General features: G+C 53.3%; 1 protein-coding gene across 9 annotated transcripts in view; it reads right to left on the bottom strand.

Moving 5' to 3' along the window:
* SCARB1 (scavenger receptor class B member 1) overlaps positions 1 to 19,502 on the bottom strand; it is a 78,607-nt gene extending 59,105 nt beyond the window's left edge. For 6 of the 9 annotated variants that reach the window (XR_003792957.1, XR_003792963.1, XM_029219242.1 and 3 more), the window contains exon 1: positions 19,170 to 19,502. Coding sequence is in view for 4 of the 9 variants with exons in the window: in XM_029219242.1 (XP_029075075.1) it covers positions 19,170 to 19,295 (126 nt within the window). In the remaining 5 variants the exon portion in view is untranslated. Of the gene's footprint in view, positions 1 to 17,952; positions 18,287 to 19,169 lie in introns of those variants that run through there. The other 3 variants (XM_029219240.1, XM_029219237.1, XM_029219239.1) reach the window with 3 other exon arrangements.
* Between the last annotated feature and the right edge of the window lie 222 nt (positions 19,503 to 19,724).

The following is a 19,724-nucleotide window of genomic DNA, read 5'->3' on the forward strand; positions in this document are numbered from 1 at the left end:
AGGACTGCTGACAGCTGTACCCCACTTATCTGGGCTCCGCGGCCACACACAAGCTGCCGGAGCCCAAGGGAGCACGGAGGTGACGTCATTCTCCTGCAGGATAGGACAGGGAGGGCCCAGCTGCCCCCCCAAGGACAGGCTCCCACCCAGGTCTATGGCCACAGCCACCTCCGTTCCCAAGCCCCCAGGCCATGACGCTCCAGGTGCCTGACACACCCTTCATCACCACAGCCCCACCACCCCTACCCCCACCATCCCCACTGCTCTCACCAGGAGGAGGCAACACTTGAAGCACTTTGCTCCCTGAGTCCTCACGATGGCTCCATGCCCTGGATGCTAACATCATCCCACCTTACAGTTGGGGAAACTGAGACTCAGGGAGATTAGGTCACTGCCCAAGCATAGCCAGTTTTCTGAATCCTCAACTCTATATATACTGCCACATATATTCATAATTACAGTCAAAAATTATATTTTTAGGGCTTCCCTCGTGGCGCAGTGGTTGAGAGTCCGCCTGTCGATGCAGGGGACGCGGGTTCGTGCCCCGGTCCGGGAGGATCCCACATGCCGCGGAGCGGCTGGGCCCGTGAGCCATGGCCGCTGAGCCTGCGCGTCCGGAGCCTGTGCTCCGCAACGGGAGAGGCCACAACAGTGAAAGGGCCCGCATACCGCAAAAAAAAAAAAAATATTATATTTTTAAATTCTTTTCATTATTCCCTCATTGGAGCAGGTAGAAAGAACAGGTGCTGCTAGAGACGAGGAAACTAAGGCAGGAGGCGTACAGTGAGCCTAAGGCCATAAGCTGCATTAGAACCCCGAGGGGATCCCAACTGCCCGGTTTTCCTCTGTGATGAACTCGTCCATCACCCAGGACCCTGGATGGCCTCCATGAACTAAGTCTGAATTTATTCCAAAAGAAGGCTGGTAATTAACAGCCACAAGGCCAGCCTGATGTAGTAGCACTCACTCACTTCCCGTTTATCAACCCACTGGTCCCTCGCAGCAACAGCCATGAGGCCAGGGCTATGATTATCCCCATTTTACAGATGAGGAAATCAAGGTCTGGAGGGGCCAAGTCACTTGCCCACGGCCAAGGAGCTGGGAAGTATCAACCTGGTGAGAATGAGGTCTGCCGAGGAACAGACCTCATCCAACGGGGGCAGCCCCCGGCCAACAGCTGCCATGTAGAGTTTCCAAACTGTCAGGAGTGCCTCAAAATGTAGATTTGGATCTAAATCTGCCTGTCTTTAAATGCTGGCAACCAATATAATTTTTTTTTAATACCAGCGTGGGCCACACAAAACACCTCTCCAGCCAGGTCTGGGTCTGGGAGAGGCTGGGCTGTAACCTTGGGACAAAAGTGAGGGTTCCAGGTTCCACTTCTACCACCAGCTGTGTGACCTCAGGCAGGTGCCTCAACCTCTCTGAGCCGCCAGGACTGCAGCCAGAAACTAAGCACAACCACACCTCGGAGGGGGTTATGAAGACAATGAACCTGTACCACATGCAGCTTGGTGCCTGGCACATACTAAGTTCTGCCCCAAAACCTATGAATGTGACCTTATTTAGAAAAAGGGTCTTTGCCGATTTAATTAAGGATCTCAAAGTGAGATCATCCTGGATTTTGCGGGTGGACCCTAAATCCAACGATGAGTGTCCTTAGAAGAGAATACACAGAGGCAGAAATTGGAGGGATGCGGCCACAAGCCAAGGAATGCCTGGAGCCACCGGGAGCAGAAGAGACAAGGCAGGATCCTCCCCTACAGCCTTCAGTGGGAGCACGGCCGACACCTCGATTTCAGACTTCTGGCCTCCAGAACCGGGAGAGAATACATCTCTATTCTAAACCACCCGTCTGTGATGACGTGTTACGGCAGCCCCAGGAAACATATGCTCCCTGAGAAAGCTCCAGAAGACACACAGGCATCTCCAGCAGGAAGATTTTTTCTAGAATGGATCCCGACCTGCACCTTCCCTTGCCAAGGAACAAGGACTCCTTCCCGCGCAGGCCTTTCATCACTGCTCCAGCAGTAACAGGGAAACAGCCCCGTCCTTTGCAGCGCTCTGTGTACAAAACCCGCAGGGCAGAGAGGCAGGCCCACAGGCCACAGGAGGATGAGTTCCAAGATCCACCCCTCAGTGCCAAACCCAAGGTGGAAAAAGGCATGCAGGGTCCTCAAGGGTGGGCCTGGGACAGGAGGATACCCCGGTCCCTGTAGACACAAACAATGTTTTTCAGGAAGGAACTATTAACCCAAGTTGCCTTTGGAGCCAAGACCCACTGTGGGGAGAGGCAGTGGTGACTTTTCACATTGTGCCTTTTTTTTTTTTTTTTTGAGGTTGTAACTCTCTGCACGCTTTCAATCTTTTTTCATTGTACCCCTATTGTACTTCCCTTATTTTTGATGCCAGTGGGGGCTGTCTGGGCAAGAGCTGGCCCTGCCAAGCACATCCCATCCAGTTGTCATAAGTGATGCGACCATCCAAGGCTGCTCTACCTGAATTTTAATCTGTGGGAGGTAAGAAAATCAGCCCCAACTGCAAAAGAGGACATTGGCTTTTAAAGAAAATCAAGTTCCCAGAGAACCCAAGAACTAGGACCTGGATTTGAACCCGAAGTTCTGTGTGTCTGCAGGTCGGGCAAACACTTGGTCATGGGTCAAATGGCGTCCCCCAGAATTCATGTCTAGCTGGAACCTCAGAAGCTGACCTTATTTGGCAATGGTGCCTTTGAAGATGTGAACAAGTTACGGATCTCAAGGTGACATCATCCTTGATTTAGGGGGGGCCCTAAACCCAATGACAGGTGTCCTTATAAGAAGAGGCAAGGGGCTTCCCAGGTGGCGCAGTGGTTGAGAGTCCGCCTGCCGATGCAGGGGACACGGGTTCGTGCCCCAGTCTGGGAAGACCCCACATGCCGCGGAGCGGCTGGGCCCATGAGCCATGGCCGCTGAGCCTGCGCGTTCGGAGCCTGTGCTCCGCAACGGGAGAGGCCACAACAGTGCGAGGCCCGCGTACCGCAAAAAAAAAAAAAAAAGAAGAGGCAAGGACACAGAGGGGACGGCCATGTGAGGACAAAGGCCTCGGAAAGTAATACACACATTACAGTTACACAGCAAGGAGGCCACAGTCCCGCCCTTCGCAGGAGGGGACCCCTAAGCTGGTTGCAGACAGCAGGGGGGCATGCGGGGTCAGCCACATTCCCTCTCCGTCCTGCACAAGGCTGACCTCCCCCTCTGAGCCTTTTCAGCTGAAGAGAGGCCCCTCACATCCTCTGTCCTCCCTGCAGCTGACCTCGGTCACCGGGGTCCAAAGATTTCTGATTAAACCAAGTCCAAGTCCCGGGATCTATCCCTAGTTTTCTGTGTGCGCCCTCCCACCCGCAAGCCCCTCAAACTCTCTGAGCCTCAGACCCTATCCCCCCACTGACTTAGAAAAGGAAGAAGGCTCAAACACACAACTCAGAAGTACACACATCACAACCACGCACAGCCTAGAATGCCAGATGGCATCGGGCGCTGGAGCAGATGTGGGAGGGAACGGCACCGGCCCTTCTGGAAGGTACATTTGATGACACTGGCTCCCTGCCTCCCCCTCCCGTGCCCTTCGACCTGGCAGCTCCACTCCCCGCACATCCCGAGGAAATTCTTGGGAACTTTAAGGTGGAAGGTTCCAGGATGTTTGCTGTCTGGGGGGGAAGGAGTGGACGGAACCAGGAATAAACAAAACATGAGGAATGTAAACTCGGAAACCCAGGCAGTAGCAAGAAGCCATGGGCCAGATGAGAACACGGCACCATAGATAGATTTCCGAGAGCGTGATGGGAGAAGAGTAGGGCTCAGAGCAGGAGTCAGAGGTCGCCCTCTCCCCAGGCTCTGGCAGCCCATGTGCTGCGCGTGGGGCCTGCTCGGCCATGCCCAGCTCAAAGCACTTACCACTTATTAGCCTGCTCAATCCTCACCTCAACCCTACGGGAAGGTGTGGTTTGTCCCGTTTTGCAGGAGCCTATCCAAACGCGAGACCCGAGGAAACTACCCCAGGTCACCCGCAGGCAAGTGGCAAAGCCAGGATTGGCCCCCATGCCCGCCTGGCTCCAGAACTGAGCTCCAGCCCACTGTTCTGTGAGCAGACTCCCAGCACCACCTGTGGCACAAGGACACACATGTCCTATTTAAAGACATACCACCCAGGGGATGGGTGCCAGGGCAAGGAGAGGTGAGACATGAGAGGGATAAGGGGAAGAAGAGGAAATAGAAGGAGATAAGGGAAAATAGATAAACAGGCACATGTACGCACATATCCGCAGCAGCACTCTTCACAGTGACCAAAGGCTGCAAATAACCCAAGTGCCCCTCAACTGGTGGATGGGTAAACAGAATGTGGTCCATCCGCACAGTGAAATATGACTCAGCCATAAAAAGGAGTAAAGCACCGGCACAAGCTACAATCTGAAGAACCTTGAAAACGTGATGCTGAGTGAAAGAAGCCAGGCACAAAGGACCACACAGGGTGGGATTCCATTTATAGGAAATGTCCGGAACAGATACAGAAAGCAGACTAATGGCTGACAGGGAGTGCGGGAGCTGGAAGGAAGAAAAGATGGGGAGTGGAGTTTCACTTTGGGGCGACAGAAGCGTTTGAGAAGCAGAAAGAGGTGATGCTTCACACTGTGCCAATGGATCACTTTAAAATGATTAATTTTATGTTCTTTGAGTTTCATCTCTATAAGTTATTCACTAAAAAACTTGTGGACTTCCCTGGTTGTCCAGTGGTTAAGACTCCATGCTTCCACCACAGGGGGCATGGGTTGGATCTCTGGTCCGGGAACTAAGGTCCTGCATGCCTCAGGGCAGCTAAGCTCGCGCACCACAACTACAGAGCCCACACGCCACAACTAGAGAAGCCTGTGCACCACAACGAAGAGCCAACGCAGCCAAATAAATTAATTAACTAATTAATTTTTAAAAAGATGGGGTGCGGTTTATTGCAACAACACGGATGGGTCTCACAAATATAATGGGAAGCAAGAACAGCAAGACAAAATTTAAAAATACAGAGTATGTGCCTTATTCCGTCAGGGCTGGGCTGCTGTAACAAAACGTCACAGACTGGGTGGCTTATAAACAACAGACATTTATTTCGTTCGGTCAGGAGGCTGGAAGTCTGAGATCAGGGTGCTGGCATGGTCAAATGAGGGCCCTCTTCTGGCCTGCAGACTTCTCGCTATGTCGTCACATGGTGGAAGAGGTGAGGGAGCTCTCCAGGGTCTCTTTTACAAGGGCACTAATCCTATTCACAAGGGCTCCACCCTCAAGACCTAATCACCTCCCAAAGGCCCCACCTCCTAACACCATCACTTTGGGCATTAGGATTTCAATGCATGAATTTTGAGGCATTCAGACCATAGCAATATGATTCCGTTCAAGTGAAGCTCAAAACCAGACAAAACTAAGCCCAGTGTTTAGGGATGTAGATGGGGTAACACGATAAAAAGCCAAGCAAGCTGGGAACAAGTCTCCTCTGCAGGGGCTTCTGGAGGGCAGATGAGGTTCTGCTTTTTCATCTGGGGATGATCACACTGGTGTTCGTTTTAGTTATTTATTTAATTGTGTGTGTCTTAGGCACTTTTCTTGAAGTGCATAAGATTTCACAATAAAAAGAAATCAAAGTTGAAAGTCCAAAGCAGGAGGCTGCAGCAGGTGGAATCCGGGGACCCTGGGAACAGGCGGTCAAAGGAAGTCCTAAGGCTTAGAGAGTCTTTCAAAGCTGCCAAGGGATTCCAGCTACAGCGGGCTCCCGGCCGAGTAAAGCCACAGTGACCTTCCTGTGCCAACCAAGAGGCCAGATGGGGCCAGGGGGACCTGGCACAAGAATTTCTTCAAGCCTCAGAGGGACAGGCGGCGGAGATGAGAAGCCCTCCTACCTGCCACCCCACCTCGACCAGACAGGCCCTGACACCCCAGGGCTGCAACGCCTTTCCAGCCCAGAGGATGAGGCGGCATCCGACCCAGCCCATGGCCCTCAAGTCCATGGCGCTGGGAGATGGGGAGGGCTGGAGGGGAGGAGACAGGCTGGCCGAGGGCCGCTGGAAGGATCCGCACGTCTGGGCGTGAGGGCAAGGAATCAGAGCTGAGAAAATGAGGAAGCAGATGGAGGAACAGCTGAGCGAGGCAAGGCCTGATGGAATCACTGGCTTCTTCCAGTCCGAGGGGAGGTTCAAACTCGCCTGGGGGTGCAGGCCGGCTGTGGGATGGGGTCACCAAGCTGGGATGGGGGTGGGGTCCAGGCGCCCATCCCACCTCAGCCAGAACTCTACTCCCATCTGACTCACACAAGGAGGCTTTTGTGTAGGACTCTGTCGGAAGAAAACGTGCACTCACGAGGAAACAATTAGACAACTCCAAATCAACAGGCATTCCGCCAGAAAAACTGGTCTGGTCCCTTAATAAACGCCAGTGTTGTGAAGGACCCAGTAAAAAGAATAAGGCTGGAGGACTGGTCTGGATTAAAGGAGGAGAAAGAAACAAGGCAACTGGATACAGGACGTGATTTAAACAATAAAAACCAAAAAACTGCTATAAAGGGTGCCCTTGGGTCAATAAGACACTCTGAATGTAACCTGAGCATCAAAGAAGTAAATTATTACGAGCTTTCCTGAGTGTGACTGTGGTCTGTGGTTACAGAAAAAAATAGTCTTTCCTTAAGACACGCACGCTGCAGTATTCTGGGGCGAGGTGTCCTGACGTCTGCAAGCAACTCTCACATGGTCTGGCAACGAGAGAGACAGACAGACAGAGACTGAGAATGAAAATGCAGCAAATTGTAAACATTGGTGGAGCTCAGGAAACGGCTTACAGGAATTCGTTGCACTGTTCTTGCGATTTTTCCAAAATAAAATTTTTCAAACTGAAACATCGAGGTGGGAGAAGAACACTTTCGGCTGCTTTATGGATTATTTCACAAGTTTGAAAGCTCCCTCCTGGGAATGGCTCGTACATCCACACCGTGGGATGTTCAGTCATCTAGACACCCAGTCAGAGCTACCCAAGAAACCGGGGAAAGTTTAGAGAAGAGACGCAGTGAGAAAAGCAAGATGCGGGGAAGTGCGCGTAGTATGGTCCCGTTTCGGTAAAATGACAGACTAACTAATCCTACTATAGGTGTGTGTGTATAAGGCTAAGATGATGACAACAGCAAACACTTATGTGACACTTGCCAAGCTGTTATTCTAAGTGCTTTACATGTGCCAACTCCTCCATCTTCATAAGAGCCCTGTACAGGAGATACTTCCATTAATGCCATTTTACAGAGGGGGAAATAAGGCACAGAGAGGTTAAGTTACTTGTCCAAAGACACACAGCTGGGAAGGGGCAGAACCAGGATTTGAACCCAGGCTGTCTGGCTCCAAAGTCTATGCTCTTGGGTCCACCTAAACTCCTGGATGCCAAAACCCTGGCCAAGGGCTAGAGAGAGTCATGCGGGTTTGAGAACTCATGCCTGACCTTGAGACGGTGACATGCCACCACTGCCTTCCAGCTCCCCATGTTCCAGTCTGCCTCATGCCTCTCACTCAGGTGGAAGGTTATCATGTGGGCACACAGGGCTCTCTCAGCACACAAAGGGATGCTCCCAGAGGCCCTGGGGGCCTTGCTGTCCAGGCAGGTCCCTCTCACACACAGCTCCTTGCTGTCCTAGGTGAAGAAGGGTGTGCCCCAGAGTTTGGGGCAAGGGCCAACAAGTTGGCAGCCGTTCATCCGGGGGACTGTTGATGACAGATGTGCTGGTTCACATTGCAGAACACACCTGCTGGCAACAGCGATTCCAGATCAACTCCTCTGCAACTGTACCTGGGCAGATTCTGATAAAGGTCAGAGTCTTTACTCATCCCTCCTCTGCCCCATCCCCTCCAGGGCACACCACTGGCGCCTCCCACCCGGGGCAGACAAAGCCTGCACTTTGGCACACCCCAGCCCCGACACCTCTCCCAGTTTACAACAAACACCTCCTTCCCATCCTGCCAGGAGGTGGGCGGACAGGAATGCAGACAGGGGACCCTGGGGACTTTCTGCCTGAAGAATGCTAACTAATGACTTGCTTTTACAACTACTTGGCTTTTTCCAAGCCCTGCTCCGGGGGCCCATCTGACTTCCACCTACTTCCCCCCCCCCCACTTGAGACAGTCTTCCCTGCCAGTACTCACTGCTAATTTTCTCTGTGGCCTTACTTAAATCTTTGCTCCCTTTGGGTTCTGGTTTCCCCAAAGAAAAAATAAAAGATAGAACTGAGTAAAATCCAAGCTCCAGATCTAACAATCTGAGTGTATGAAACCTTCCCTGATAAAAACAATTAGCTGATAAGCTACCATCTCCTCCAGAGGTCTTGGGTCTAGCCAAAGAAAATAATCTCTAACACTATAATAACAAGAAGCAATGAGATGAAGTGAGAAAGCTACCCTGGGGAAAAGGGCACATCAATCATTTTTGCTGCCTGTCACCCTTTCCTCCTTCTGCTAACAGTGCCCCCCACCACACATTTTCCTTTAGGGCACCACCCCACCCCACCTCAGTCTCTTTGCTTTGGGGAAGAAAAGTCCTCCTTCTCCAGCTCCAAGAATGGGCATGTAATCCAAGCCTGACCAATCGGAGCAGTCCATTTCTCAAGCTACAGTGATTGGCTCAGGGATAAGCATGAGAGACAAGCCCAGCCAATCAGAGCCCAAGAGCATTCACACCACAACTTTTCCCAGCCACTGGGAAAATTCTCTAATTATCTTTGAAGGTCTCTCCATAAAGTTCCCTTTGGAGACCTCTGGGGAAATTCAAAGAAGCCAGCTTCTCCCCCATGTGGTTCAGACGGCCATCTGGGCCCCAGATAAAGCTGCTGGCCAGTGATACGAAAGCACACATACAAAAAATGAATTTTTAACTCTTGGATTGCATTCAAGCTGGACTCATTATGGGACCCCACAGGAGGAAGGGCAGGGCCACAAGAAGCTCCCTCCCCACCGTCTCTGCACTCTCCAGGCCAACACTAACGCAGTCGACTTGTGGTTTACTGACCACAAGTCAGTAAAAGATTTTGCCTGGTTGAGCTGATGTGTGATTCTGTACGTACAGAGCGAGTACGTATCATCAGCAAACTGGACCTGGGTCTCCCGACTCCAGCCTCACGAGGTTTCCACTCATAAGGACAGGAAACGCAAGTGGTTCCACTTGGAGGCTGAACTTGGGCTTAAATGCAGCAGGAGGGAAACACCGCCACACCCCCAGTCCAAGCCACCCAGCTGAGGCCAAGATGCCAGCATGAGGATCCCTTCTCCTTCCGAGAGGCAGAGCGAGGCAGCCCCAGACCAGCCTCCACGCCTCCCCTGGCCCCTTGGACAGGACAGATGCTCTTTCTTTACCCACCACCCCCAGGTGGCCCCAATGACATCTTTGTAAACCTGTGTCCCCTCCTTCTGGCGACTCCGCCTTCACGTTGGGACAGAGGAGGGGTCAATCAACACTCAGCCAGTAGAAACACCCAGTCGCTGGAGTCAGAGAGACGTCTCTGGAATCCAGGCAGGGCTTGTTAAGACTCAGGCCCTGAACCCACGAACACATCATGGACAGCAGGCTCCCGGGTGCTCCCTGGTGCCGGGCACACAGATAGGAGGGGAAGAGCCAGTATTGGAAGCCAAGGAGTCTGGCTTCAAAAATCTATGCTTTTGAGGATCCCGATTGGAATCGTCTCACTGCCTCGACCCAAGGTCCCACCCCAGCCAGGTCTCTGCCCTGGACCAGGGTCCCCAACCATGGAATACAGTCATGAACGAGAGAGACATAGGCCCCTGCCTCATGGAACCTCAAGCAAGTGAACAATATAATTCCAGAGCATGGTGACGGCTTGGAAGACAGTAACACGGAATGCTTATAACATAGATGGGGTGAGGTTCATGGGGGGAGGGGGGTCTCTTTTTCAAGAGGTCACATTTGAGCTGAAACATAAGAGGAACCAAACATAAAAGCCAGGAGAAAGGAACAGTCTGTGCAAAGGTCCTGAGGCAGAGAAGAACATAGTGTATTGGAGGAAAAGGAAGGCCTGTGAGGCTGTAGCAGGGCGGAAGTGCAGGGAGTGGAGGTAAGTGGCTTACAGGCCATGGTGGGCAGACGGGTTTCAGACCACACGCAAGAAGGTTTTCGTCAGGGCTGTGAAATGATCCAATGTGCATTATTTTAAAGAGCATTCTAGCTGCGGCAGGGGAAACTGACAACAGAGTGGCAAGGATAGGAGCGGACAGGCAGGAGAGGAAGCTCCTGCGGCAGGTGAGAGGCGGAAGGGCTGGATGTGGAGTGGGGGCCGCGCAGGGGGAGGGGCGTGGTCCCCAGGTCCCCGCCTAGGACGACAACCTGACACTCATCACGAACCTCCCAGTGAGACCACCCTCGTCTTCTAAACATCCATTCAGTAACTATTTGAGAACCTACCACTATGTGCTAGGCGTCGTTCCAAGTGCTTGGGACACAGCGATGAACAAAAACTAAGGTCCCTGCCCTCGTGGGCCCGACATTCTCACAGGGAGAAACAGACAATAAGTGATAAACGGGATGCATAGGTAAATTCGGCGTTATCTCAGCAGGTGACAGGACTACAGAGAAAAACAGCACAGTAAGGAGGGTTCAGAGCACCAGGGGATGGGAAGGGAACTTGCAATGTTCAAAAAGAGAGATCCGTGGGCAAGTGAGATCTGAACAAAGGCCTAAGGGAGGTGGGAGAGTGAATCACGCACATGTCACATCAGGAAAAGAGCTGTGGGCAGAGGGAAGAACTTAGGAAGGCAGATGTGCCAGTAAGTCTGAGGAAGTGCCAGAAGGGCCGTGTGCAAGGTCAAGGTGAAGGGGAGGACAGAAAGGGGTCAGGATCAGACGGCAAAGGCCTCAAGGCACAACATAAGGGCTCACCTTGACTCGGAGGGGATGGGGCAGGTTCACTGCAGGGCTTTAAGCAGAGGAGGACGGTGCAATTTTCATAGGATTCCTTGGGCTGCTGTGCTGAAAAACCTGACCAGGGAGCACAGGTGGGTACAGGGATCCTGCAGGAATCCAGGTGAGAGCCGATGGCACCCTGGACCAGGGTAGTGGCCGTGGGTGTGGAGAGAAGTTGGATTCTGGTTATATTTTGAAGGTGAAGCCATAAAATACCCTGATGGTCCAGTGTGAGAAGTGAGAGAGAGTCAAGGCTGACTCCAAGGCTTTCGGCCCGGGTAGCTGGAGAATGGACAAGCAACGGCCTGAGATGGGAATGTGGGTTTCACGGGGAGTGATGGGAAGTCAGGCGCTGGCTAGGGTAAGCGTGAGCTGCCTTTGACCACCCAGGTTGAGATATGGAGTTGGCCACTGGATGCTTGAGGCTGGAGCTCAGGGGGAAAGGTCCGGGCCTGGGATATCAGTTTGGGAGGTGCCAGGACAGAGATGGCATTTGACACGTGAGACCGGGTGAGCACGGCCAGGAAAGGCCTGAGCCCTGGGACGTGCCAATGGCCGGCGGTCAGGGAGATAAGGAGACACCAGCATCTGAGTCCAAGAGCGGCCCAAGAGAGCACACATTAAAGCGTCTCAAGAGTCCTTCTAGAAAAATGGTGCAGGTGAGCCGGTTTGCAGGGCAGAAATAGAGACACAGATGTAGAGCACAAACGTATGGACACCAAGGGGGGAACGTGGCAGGGGGGCTGGGGGCGGTGGTGGGATGAACTGGGAGATTGGGATTGACATGTATACACTGATATGCATAAAATAAGAACCTGCTGTATTAAAAAAAAAAAAAAAGAGTCCTTCTAGAAGCTTCCAGAAAAGGTGGAAGGAACTTCACCCCAAATGCCAGGAAGTAAGCACAGGTCAGGCCACTCCTGTTCCTTCCTCCCCCCCCAGCACGAAGCAATTGGGGAACAGGAGGAAACAGTGGGGCGGAGGCGGGGGAAGGAAGCAAGACAATGAAGCCAGCTGTGCCCTGGGCCATCAGGGGCCCGGACCTCTGGGTTTGGGGAGGTTCTGAGCAAAATGATCCTGAGCTTCAAATCAGAACCACCTATAACTCAGCAGCTCCTGGGCCCTGGAAATCTCCAAAGCCAAGAATGAACTTCTCTGTGTTGTTTTTGTTTCTCTTTGAGTTTCAGCTCTGGTGGCCACTCCCAGAGCCAGTGGAGGCCAAGGTTGCATTTGACCAAGGGGGAGGGAGACGAGGCACATGAAAGGACTTCACCTTTTGTCTTGCTTTTGTATTTCTGGCCGACTGCTACAGTTGAATACTTTGCACCATAAATGTGTTTATGGGGACGAAGCTGCTAGATCTCTGTGGCACAGAAGGGCCGGGGGTGTGGGAGGGAGGTGGGTGCTCAGGCTGGACTCCCCATAACCGAATTCTCTAGTTCTAAGATTATGAGCCAGAAAAGTCAGCCTTGTGGCTGAAACCAGCCTTGGGGGCGGCTTATGACCCCAGGGGCCTCTCTGCTGCTAGCCAAGGGCATAGGATCACCCTTCCGGGCACCATGACCACCGGGAGGACCCACGGTCACTGACGGAGCAGACATGCCTGTGCCAGGGCTCCAGCGGGACCAAACTGCCCAAGGGAAGCTCTTCAACAAACAAGTCCTCCACACAGACTCACTTCTGTCCCGTTTGCTAGAAGTTGAAGCCAGAACGGGATGATTCCAGGTAGCTGAGTGTCACCAAATACTAGCTAATCACATGAGTCATGGAGCAGAGGCCCAGCCAGTATGAGTCATTCTAGGAAGGGATGGGGAACGTGTCCTGAAATGGGAAGAGCCAGGCGCACTGAACACAGCCCCGTGCCGGGCCTCGGGAAGGCCAGACCATGGTGGGACACATGGCCACACGTCTGTGCACACACCCCAACACACGCGGACACGTGTTAACACGTGTGTCCACATGTCCCCGTGTGTAACTGTACACTCAACAGGTGTCAACACACATGTGTGAGCCCACACATAGACACATACATAACCACACGTGTGAACCCGTGTGTGCCAGGCTACCACACGTGGGCACACATGTGTGTGCACGCATGTTCGTTCACATACACGTGTATGCCATCACAGAGACACTGTGCTCCATGTCGACACATGCTGACACGCAACACTTGTCTGTGTGTGCGTGCTTCAGCACATGGCCACACGCAGGCGTGCATGGGCACATGCCGACACATGTTCCTGTGTCACCAGTCAGCGTGTACAGCCGGCACACGTGTGCACACACATGAAGCCAGAGGAACGAATCTGTCAGCAGCAAAGAGGGGAACAAAAATAACCAACGCTCGGGGAGACTAAAAATAGCCCGTATTTTCAGCTGTGGCTCTGGAGGGATAGGAAGCTCCCGGCAGGAAAGAGTAAGAAAGACACAGCAGAATCGGAGCACACCTGCGACCCCACTGCCCCCCGAGAAGGGAGCACCGCCCCACCGTCCGCGGCCATGGGTCAAGTCTGCGGCCAGATGGAGCCTGATGTGGTCAGAGGCGGTCAGCCCGCGACGCCGTGACGCCCTCTGAGACGCAACCCTGGGGCTTTGTGGAGGTCCAGACGGACGGCAGGGCACAGAGCTGGCCGAGCAGACCCTGCAGGACAGGCGGGGTCACCCTGAGGGTCGCTGGGACCACTGGCCAGGGAGAGGCTGCCCTCCCCAGCTTCCCTTGTCATCTGTGATTCTAGAGCTGCCCGGGCCTAGCGGACAGCCCTGGAGGGAAGACGTCAGGACGTACTCTGTACTCGCAGTTTGGGGGAGGTGATTATCAGGGGAAAGGACTGGGAAGGACCCCGCTGCCCCACTGTCTGTGCAGGAAAAGGACAAGGAAAGGTGGACCCAAGCAGAGAACAGGGGAAGGGCCTGCCCTGCCGCCCACGTCAAGTCGAGCTGCTCAGAAATACTGTACAGAGAGTGGGGAGGACGGGGTCCACCGGTGGCGGACTCGCTGGAATCTTGTTTCCGCCACTTCAGCTGTGTGACCTGGGGCAAGTGTCCTTCCGGCTCTGTGCTTCCATTTCCCTCAATAAAAGAGAGGCAGAGGGAGCTATTTAGATACGAAATGAAGCAACTGAATACATGCAAAACACGCAGGCCAGGGTCTAGTGCGTAATCAGCGTCCCCTGACTGTTATCTCTCCCCAACCCCTGCCTTTGAACTGATGGGCAAAGGAGATTTGCCAGAGGGCACGAAGCACGGGGGCAGGGCACAGTGTTCCTGAAGGCTCTCTGGGTGGCCCTCGCCAAGGGAGGAGGGGGCAAAATAGAGTCGGAGGCTGGGGGTGGCGGTGGGGAGAGGCTAAGGAAATAGCCTGACCTCAAAGCGCTCAGCGTCTGCCCATCCCACCATCCTACTGTGAACCCAAGCACTGCTCTGGTCCTGGGGACACTGCAGGGACAGCGACAGGACAGCCCGCGCCCCGGCTTATGAGGCAGAAAGAGAATGCACAAATCAACATATAACATAAGGGGGTGACTTTTAGGGACATGAGGGGTGAACTGTACAGATATCTGGGGATGAGCCTTCCGGGCGGTAGAAAAAGCAAGCCAGAGTTTGGTGGGACCAGGCTTGCTGGGTTCAAGGACTTCAAAGAGATAAGCATGGCAGGGGAGCAAAGGAGCCAAGAGGGGGTGCAGTGACAGAGGGAAGGAGGGCTGCATTGTGGCGGGGGGACTTCAGCCACTGAAATGACCTTGGTATTCACTCAGAGTGACACGGGAAACCTCAATGGGTTATGAGCAGAGGGGGCACATGATCTGGTTGTCTATGGAGATGAGAGATGAGACTACTGCACTAGTCCAAGCAGTGGATGGAGGAGGGCAGAGTGGTGGAGACGTTGAGAACGGGTCAGTATGCAGATATGCCTTTGAAGGTAAGCCAATAAGATTTGCCGATGGACCAGATACAGAAAGCCTGCAGTCAAGGATGACCCAAGGTTTTTGCCTCTACCCTTGGAGGGAACGAATGGAGATATCGCTTATTGAGATGGGGACACAGATGGGAGAAGACTTTGGCAGCTGGAAAAATTCACGGATATAGCACCCAAGGCTGATTCCAACTAGAAAACATAAAAGACAGCAGAGGGGGACTCAGCTTTCCCCCACACCCCCGGCCATGGAGAAGGCCAGCAGGCCCATCATTGCACATGGTGGCCCAGCAAACGAACCCCTTCCCCTGTGGTCCAGCGGGGCCTTCCCTGGTGGACCAGAGACACCCAGTAACTTGGAAAGACACGCCCAGGGACCTGGACTGTGCTTCCTAATCCATGCAAACACACAGGGCCACGCATGCCAGGCTCTATTCTAGGCTGTGGATATAAGAGTGCCCGTCCTCCTGGGGTTTGCCTCAGGATTTTTTCACACACACACACACACACACACACACACACACACACACACACACACCAGCAAGGTAACTTGGGCAAATTACTCTCTTAAACTTCTGTTTCCCTAACTGTGGGTGAGGACAGTGAGATGTGTGTCCCAGAATTCTCCCAGGACTAAACGAGATGATCAACATTTACAAAGATGCCTAGCGCACAATCATCCTCGATTATACTCCTGAGTGCATTCGGTCTGAACACCTCTTGACCAACCCCACCCACTGGGGGAAAGGAGAAGAAATGAGTCTCATTCTCCCCCAAGACCTCTCCCAGCGACCTCCATCTCCAGGGCCCCTCCACTGTGTGCCTCCTGCATTCTGCATCTAACTCATTTGGCCATTCTCTGGGGAAAGCTATGGATTCATTACTAATTTTTAACTAAACACACAATACGTGAATACATTCTCCTTATTTACAGAGAAAAAGTATGAGCCTTCCAGATAATGCATAAATATTCTCCCTGCCACACCCCCAGTCCCCTGAGAGTAACCACTTTTGTCAGTCTGGTGCACACCCTTCCACACCTTTTTCTGTGCTTTTACATGCACTGATAGAAACCCAGTGAAAAGAGAGAGTATTGTTTTGTGGAGGTTTTTTGGAGTTTTTTTGTTTTTTTTTAACATGAGTAGCCTCAAAGCTTTTTTTCAGTTAGTAATGTGTTTTTTCTACTTTTCGGTGCCCAGACGTAAATATCTAGCTCCTTCTCTCTAACTTTTACCTAGAACTCCACTGGATGAAGCACTCCTGCTTTAATTCCTATGTCCCTATTGAAACGCAGACCAGATCTGGCGGTCAGGATTCCTGCCCGAAACTGCCACGAGCTGTGTAAACCGGGTACATTCAGAGCAGTTTCACACACAGGTCACCGCCTTTGTACTTTATCATCTTGCCAGGAAACAAACTAAATCCAACCCCTGCCTCAGAGTTGAAGACACATGCCCTGGCTCAGAGGTGAAGTAACTGGCCTGAGGTCCCCAGCCAGCAAATGGCACAGCCAGGTCTGCAAACCCTGAGCTCTGGAAACTGACATCGGTTTCAAAACGAGCCGCACCCCTATGCAACCCCACCAGTAACCTGAGAAATGTAAATCACACACATCCGATTAACCCCCCCCCAAAAAAATTATAATAAGAAATCAGTAATCCCAATAATGGCAGAGATGTGAGGGAGTGACTAGTTCCATACTCTGTGGATGGGACTATAAATGCCCTCAGTCTTCAGAAGGGCCATTAGGCTGTGTCCAAATGCAAACTGGACATACCATCTGGACTAGAGGCTTCTCTTCTAGAAATGTACCTGGTGGAAATGTTCATCCAGGTACACAGAGAAGTATGTATGAGAAAATGATCAGTCAACGGACAAACAGGTAAGTAATTAAGTGTACAGCCACTCAAAGGAATACTATGCAGCAGTGAAAAGTGTGGCCGATTTAAATGTTTTGACATGGAAAAACTCCCAAGCGAGAGCTGTGAATTGAAAAGCAAACTGCAGGCTATTTCGACGTAGTTTATAGTTCAATATATGTAAATATATATATATTAATGTGTCTAAATCATGCTTGTGATGTGTATCTCCATAAAAATCTAGAAAGATACTCTCGGATGACGGCGGTACTATCCCAGGAGGGGAATAAAATGGGCGGAACCTTTTTTTCCCTCCACTTGAATTTTTTTTTTTTTTTTTTTACAAACAAGAATCCATGTATTTTATATGCACGGACTTCTTTAACCCCAAAGCATAAAAAAAAAAAAGTAGAAATCAAAGCACAAGCCCTCCCATTCAAGTTGCACGTGGACACATACAGCCAAAGAAAACACCAGCGGGCCGTCCCTCCCTCTCCTAGCATCCCACCCACTCGGTCCCCTGAACACAGATGCCCTTCTTCCAAGGGAAGGCTCTTGGCCAGGGCTCAGCCTGAGCTGTCCAAGAAGAAACTGTCACAGGCTGGACTCGCCTCCGTGCCTTCACGCCACTCGGCCACAAACCAATCACCTTTGGGATATTCACGGAGGACGCTGGCTGGCTCTCACTCAAGTTTAAGCCCAGAAATCTTAGTTCCGGGACAACTGAGGACAGTGGCGCTTTCCTCTTTGGAAGCCCTGAGGAGGAGTGGGAAATTAGGTAGGGCATGTGGGTGTGCCCACACCCACAAAGCAACAGGCTCTCTGCACGGGATCACGACGGGCTTGCCACGCTTACAGCACCCAAGTGATGGTCTCTCCAGGGCTCACACAGTACAGAAACCACAAATTTGGCGGGCATTTACAGCCGGCTTTCACTGAAATAAAGCTCTCACAGCTACTTTGAAAAGCAAAACAGATACACCCGTTGGCCACCACGGGAGAGAAAGAAGCAGTTCTGGCCGCTCTCAGGTTTCCCCAAGAAACTTTTTCCCGCCACTTCACAGGCAAGAAAAAAAAAACACTAAGAGAAACTCGCAGCTCAATGTCACCATCGGCCAGGATCTCCTTGCAATCAGATTACAGGATTTAATGGGACAAGATTTGACAACAAAACAAAGGACACAGTGTGGCCAAGATGACTCAGACAACTGCTCACCAGAGACCTCGAGAAAAACCAAACGTTGCTCCATCTTTAAAGCCAAAAAATGGCAGCCGGGTCCAAGCAGATGCAGCCTTCATTCATTCGCTCGTTCATTCATCTCCCAAGCATCCTGCGCTGGGCATGGGGCACAGACACGAAATGGGGACAAGTCCGCATTCTCAAGAAACTCGCCTAAAGAAGCCGGTTAAGGGGAAAAGAGAAATCAACTAGCAAGTGATGACAGCCACATCTTTATGCGTCTGGCTGGGTCTTGGGCCAAGGTGAGCCTCAGTCTCCCCTCCCGGCCCTGCAGGTGCTGGCCTTTCCTTCAAAGAGCTGAATGCTTTTACCTCAGGTGTGATAGTCTGCAATCTCCCTGTCCTTCAGTAACTCCAGGCTCATTCAAAAATGCCGCCAGACACCCAGGGCAGAGTCTGACGGTCTGAAGGCCAGCTGACAGCCTTAATTTGTCTCCCTGGTTGAAAGGGCAGCGGTGTATAAGGTTAGGATCGCAGGAAAGCTCTCAGGCTGTGGACTCCCCAAGGACCCTGCTTATGCAGCCCTGGGCTTATGCCTGCCTCTGTGTGGATCTGGGGAGAAAAGCGGCTTATCACTGCCAATCTGCATCAGGAAGGCAGCGTCCGGGAAGGACAGAGCAGCCCATTCTGCCCCTGAGAAGGGGTTTGTATGGGGAGGCTCTGGACAGCAGAGACCGCTCTCCTGAGGACCCAGCGGCCTGGGCACCCATGTGAGTCTCACATGCACGTGCACGGAGGGTTCCTGTCCTCCTGTGCTCACAGGAAACAAGCAAAGTGCAGCCCTAGTTTTACCACACACTGTCACAGGCTGCCATAGAAGAGGCAAGAAGCATGTGAGCCCGCTCCTGGGCTCCTCCAGGCAGTACCAGAAACGTGGCCACACTCCAGCACCGCCTTGGACCTCAGACCCTTAAGGTGAGGTGAGGCTCCCAGGTGGTCTCTAATTCAGGCTTCCCCAACCCGGGCCTGCGCCTCCAGCAAAAGCCCTGGATGCCCTCCTTGGCCCCCAAACTCAGCCTGCGTCCTGGGTCGGGGAGGTTCTGGGAAGGTGGCCTGCTGCCCCTCCTCATGCCCTCTGGTCTCTCCGGTGCTCAGGGGCCCCGGCCCAGGACACCCGGCCCTCCTCGGCGCCCAGCGCCCTCCAGCCCCGGAGGGGCCCGCGTGCACTGACCTCCGGCCGGGCCCCTCACCCACCTTGAGGACCTGCTGCTTGATGATGGAGGGCACCATCACGATCATGATAACGCCCAGCACGGCGCACAGCAGCCCGGCGAAGCCCAGCGCCGCGGCCACCCGGCGCGCTCTAGAGCGGCTGCCCATGTCTGCGCGCCCCGGCGCCCGCGCGGTGCTCGCGGAGCTCCGCGCCTGTGGAGGGACAGAGGCGGGGACGAAGGTGACTGAAGCAGCGACTCCGCGGACGCGGGCCGCAGCGGCACGGCGGGCCCCGGACCGCAGCACACGGAGGAGCGGCCCGGCAGGTGGCCAACGGTTTTATGTGCCATCGCCGGGGCGGACCGCCCCCGGGACGCCCTGGGCACCAGGATCTGGGCGGGCGCCAGCAGGCGGGGGGGAGGGGCGGGGCCTAAGCTAGCAAGGGGCGTGGTCGGGGCGGGGCGCGGAGAGATGGTCCGATTGGGGCGGGGCCACGGCCGCCGGCCCCAAGCTCTAGCTTCCGTTTCCGCGGGAGGGAGGCGCGGAGATCTTGTGGGCTACGGGCAGCGTTGCTCCTGGCCCCCCCTCCGCCTCGTA

The sequence above is a fragment of the Monodon monoceros genome, unplaced genomic scaffold (assembly GCF_005190385.1).
Source record: "Monodon monoceros isolate NGI ecotype Baffin Bay Population unplaced genomic scaffold, NGI_Narwhal_1 Super_Scaffold_1, whole genome shotgun sequence".
NCBI lineage: Eukaryota > Metazoa > Chordata > Mammalia > Artiodactyla > Monodontidae > Monodon > Monodon monoceros.